Raw genomic sequence first — 4,621 nt, forward strand, 5'->3', positions numbered from 1 at the left:
AAAAAGTGAGGTTATTGGTGTTGCCAATTAAAAATTTCGAAATAATGTAGTTACTGTTTTTTTACAAAAAGATCAAGGATAGTGAATAATATACGTTTATTCTTTCAGTGAATAAAGGGTAACGTTTCTTGTATCATAATATCACGGGATTATAAGCGGAAAAATCATGGTGCGCCATCGTTATAGTTGAACAAAATTGCTAGAATCAAGCTTTTGTTTAAAAAAGATTTGAAAAACGCCTTAGGGATTAAGTCAAATCACCATCTTAAATTTGATTATTTTCTTGAATCATTAGTTTTTACTTAAATGAGTATATTTTTTTAATTTTTATTTTTTTATATATAATTCTAGTAACCATGGAGTAGTTCTGAAGCGAGACCTACTCAATTATTAAAAATTCGGTTACGCACTTCCGATAGACGCTACGGTAATGAAGTGTTTTTTGATAAGATTAAATTTGTTAGTGCCCACGTCAAATACGTCAATATACGATTGTGGCCACACCTGCAAATAATAATGATGTATCCACACTACGCTGACTTTAATAAGTTTAATAACTTTATGCTTTATGCTCACTTTATTCTATAAATGTAGACTTGATCTAGACGTTTAGTATGAGTCTACTGTACTGAATGATTTTTTATTCGATCTAGTTATTACTCTGTTCAGATAAATTCATGGAATGATTGCTTAATTCTTCATCTTTCTTTTCTTTTCCAACTTCTATGATATCTGTTGACTCGCTTGTGTATAGCTAACGTTACGGTTATCAAAAGCTGAAAAACCTGAAAAGTCAAACAGTTCTTATCATTTTATCAACTTGGAAACAATAAACTGAACAAACGTACACAAAGGTTGACGGCGTTTTCCAAAGGCTTACTCAAGCCTAAATAAGTCAATGAGTATAAAATAATTTGCTAAGGTAAATGAACAAAACATGACGGAACTACAAGGAGATGATTGGGACCTACCTTGCTCAGACGACGAGCTCTTCAAAGCGGGAACAACAATCGGCAAAAACTGGGTCCTTGAGGCCTCGGAGCTAGAAGAACTATACAATAAAATAGATAAAAACGGCACTTTGGCTCTAGAATGGAAATGCCCTGGTAGACGAGCGCCTTCGCCCGTTAATGTTAAGAAAGAAGCTAAAATCGAAGTACCGCAGTCACCAGTGAAGGAAGAGAAGTCAGATTTTGACTTTATGGATGAGGTTAGTTCATTAAGACTGCGGGTGAGACGGGAGGGGGAGGATACTTTACGGGGTTCAGCTAAGAAGAAGACTACATCATTTGATGGTATTCTTTCAAACATGATCAGGCACAAACGCATAGAGCAGATGGAGAAGCAGGCGAACACTCCTACTACGTCGGCTCCAAGCACTTCCTGACCGTTGCCAGGTACTGGGAACAGGCACAATCTTCGGAGGACATAGTCTTGTGTCACCAGATTATTCTTCTGTCATAAATTCGCATTGGTAATCTCATAGCATTTTGTGGCAAAATATTTGATTAAAGATATGTATATCAAAATGAAATAATTCAAAGACAAATGGTTTGAGATATTATTGCAAACTATATTTTGTCCAGTATAAACTCATGGGGAGTTTAACTCAACAATGCTGCCATAAAAATGGAACAAAATTATTATAATTATTAACTCTGTGAGCTGTAGACCTCACGTTAAGCTAAGAAACTGTTAGTTTGTTGAGTCTTTATCTCAAAAAACTCACAATGATCTTATGATAGCATTTATATGGCACTTACCGCATTTTGAAAAAAAATCCATTAAGTGGATAAACAAAAAAAATACATATTTTTTTTAATAAAGCTCTGTTAAAAAAGTACATTGCTAATGAACAGGGTGAAAAATTCAACAGGCCATTAATGTAATTTAATTCTACCATAGAAAAAAAAACATAGATTGCTCACTCCATACATCAGTTTTCGTACCAAAAAGACTAATATTTTCATAGTCGACATCTAGCATCGAGTAGCAGAATTATCAGCACTGCTAAGTAGCAGTAGTAATACTGTCAAGGACAATAGATGTAGCACTGACCGTAAAGTCTAATGCTCAACAACATAAGAGTTTCCAGTCGGTGCTACATCTATTGTCACTTGACAGTACTACTACTGCTACTTAGCAGTGCTGATTGATAATTCCGCTACTCGATGCTAGATGTTGACTATGAAAATATTAGTCTTTTTGGTACCAAAACTGATGTATGGAGTGAGCACTCTTGTCTTACTATATTTCTCTATGATTATACATATAGTTAAAAAATATTCATTTATTGAGACCAACTGTTATATTAGTCTTTTAAAGTACCTATAGTACCCTAAAATGTACTTATTTTGCTCCAGATTCTCCAGAAATTGATCCAAAATTCGGAATATATATATTTTTATTAGTATACATAAAGTGATATGATGATATGGCTATTTAAAGTTGACCATCACTGTGACTACTATGATGTTGTCAGTGTTGTTACTGTTGTTATATTTAAATGAGGTTCTGATATAGTTTTAATGCAGATATTAAAATTGTTGGAGCACAATTACCCAATGGGGAGCAAAGTAGTCACATTTTACAGTAAGGCTATTTTTTTATAAATTTACTTTTAATCATTTTAATTTTGGGGCTATAATAAAGTTCCTTAATATTAAAAAAGATATAATGTATAATTCAAAATGGATGTTATACTATATTAATATTTAAAAAGTATAAATTGATCCAGTATTAAGAGATGTTATCATTATCAATCAATTACAATGGCACTATTACCAGCAAGGTTGTGGTTGATTAGCTACTGTACTGGTGAAAAATAAAAATTAGGATTTTAACACGAAAAAAAAATGCAATTAAAAGTGGCGGCCATTTTTACAATCTTTGACTACGAATTCATATAAAGGTATCTTTCGGATCCTCAGATGTCAATTTTTATCATGATCAGAGCAAATTTTTCGTCAGTCGTACCGTTTTTGAACTACAAGCTAAAAACTGAAAAAGAGCAAACATTTTCCCATAACTCCTGGAATTTAGAACCAATGAATAAGACGATTTCCAGCTTGCTAGGAATTAATTCCTGTAAAAAATATAATTTGATTGGCCTATGTTCGCGCCAAAATTTTTTAAATTTCGCCACTTTTTTCTTCTGACGGAAATGGCTAAAGTTGAAGAGCGAGGAGCGAGGTGTGAAGTCTGCCAAAAAGACAATTAAATCACTACGTTTTGGTCTGTCACATCAAAAAGGTTGGCTCTTACACCCTATCCAAAGAGTAAAGAAGTATAATGTACCCTATCTCAATATTCTCAATAAATAATACTATCTCAGCTTGTCATTGCTGTCACTCATTTCTACGCAGAATAATGTATTCGGTGTTTTGAATTTTTTCACATAAAATGGCCCACATTGCTGTTATGATAAGTTCCCTCGTCTTGGGTACATTCGCTATTATATCGCTCGCCATAGCCGTGTACCATTTCGTCAGCGTAAAACAGAAAGATGAGACACCACCACCGCCGCCGGACTCGGGAGACAACAAGGAAGGCGCAGGGGAGGCTCCTGCAGAAGGCGCAGGGGAGGCTCCTGCAGAAGGCGCAGGGGAGGCTCCTGCAGAAGGCGCAGGGGAGGCTCCTGCAGAAGGCGCAGGGGAGGCTCCTGCAGAAGGCGCAGGGGAGGCTCCTGCAGAAGGCGCAGGGGAGGCTCCTGCAGAAGGCGCAGGGGAGGCTCCTGCAGAAGGCGCAGGCGAGGCTCCTGCAGAAGGCGCAGGCGAGGCTCCTGCAGAAGGCGCAGGGGAGGCTCCTGCAGAAGGCGCAGGGGAGGCTCCTGCAGAAGGCGCAGAAAATCCAGTCCCTCCAGCGGATGAACGCAGGCGCCTCCGGCTTGAAAATCGAAAAGGATTACCAAGCCGATATAACAAGTGGGAGTTTGTTAATCAAAATCCCATAACTCGGAATTTCAGCTTGGAAATATTAGCGCGCAGCTGGCAAGACAAGGATGGCACAAGCACAACGGTGTTGTGATTCGTGATGTATAGTTTTTCAAGCTGCGTTTGTCCCCAGTACGCTTCGCACGATGCGCGACAGTACCTCACTATGTAGAGTTAGACCAAGAAAGCGATTTTGATAGCATAGTCTGTGCAAGTGTTATTTATACGTCATCATTTCATAGAAGTTTGACGTTTAAAATAACACTTGCACAGTCTATGCTATCAAAATCGCTGCAGTTATCTTGGTCTAACTCTCGTACCCTATGTCGTTTCCCTATCCCTCTAGCCTCTAGTCAGCAAGATATAGCAGAAAGTGTAAGATCTAATACACTTTAGGGTCTAAGGAGAGGCGCGCTTTATAAGTATCATGATCTTTAGTTTTCATAACACAAATCCATGTGTTTGTTTTTTATAACTGTTTGTTAGGAGATTTTTTGGTTAATTAAATATATTTTTAATCATTATGTGTATCAGAAACTGTCATTGCGGTGGTCAATCTACTCTAGAATGACTCCACCTACCTTTAAATCTACCAAAAAAGAAACGGCGGGATGACCTCGGCGCTTTTTGCAGCGACTGGCGGGAGCATGCACCAAACCGTGATGCTGATGAGTGGCGGAAAAAAGGGG

The 4,621-nt window shown here is 37.6% G+C and overlaps 1 protein-coding gene across 1 annotated transcript; it reads left to right on the plus strand.

The window, feature by feature from the left end:
* Positions 1 to 937: 937 nt before the first annotated feature.
* LOC134805191 (PAXIP1-associated glutamate-rich protein 1) lies at positions 938 to 1,387 on the plus strand. The gene has a single exon (XM_063778501.1). The coding sequence runs from the start codon at positions 938 to 940 to the stop codon at positions 1,385 to 1,387; it is 450 nt and encodes a 149-aa protein (XP_063634571.1).
* The last annotated feature ends 3,234 nt before the right edge of the window (positions 1,388 to 4,621 follow it).

This window comes from Cydia splendana, chromosome Z, assembly GCF_910591565.1.
Source record: "Cydia splendana chromosome Z, ilCydSple1.2, whole genome shotgun sequence".
Classification (NCBI taxonomy): domain Eukaryota; kingdom Metazoa; phylum Arthropoda; class Insecta; order Lepidoptera; family Tortricidae; genus Cydia; species Cydia splendana.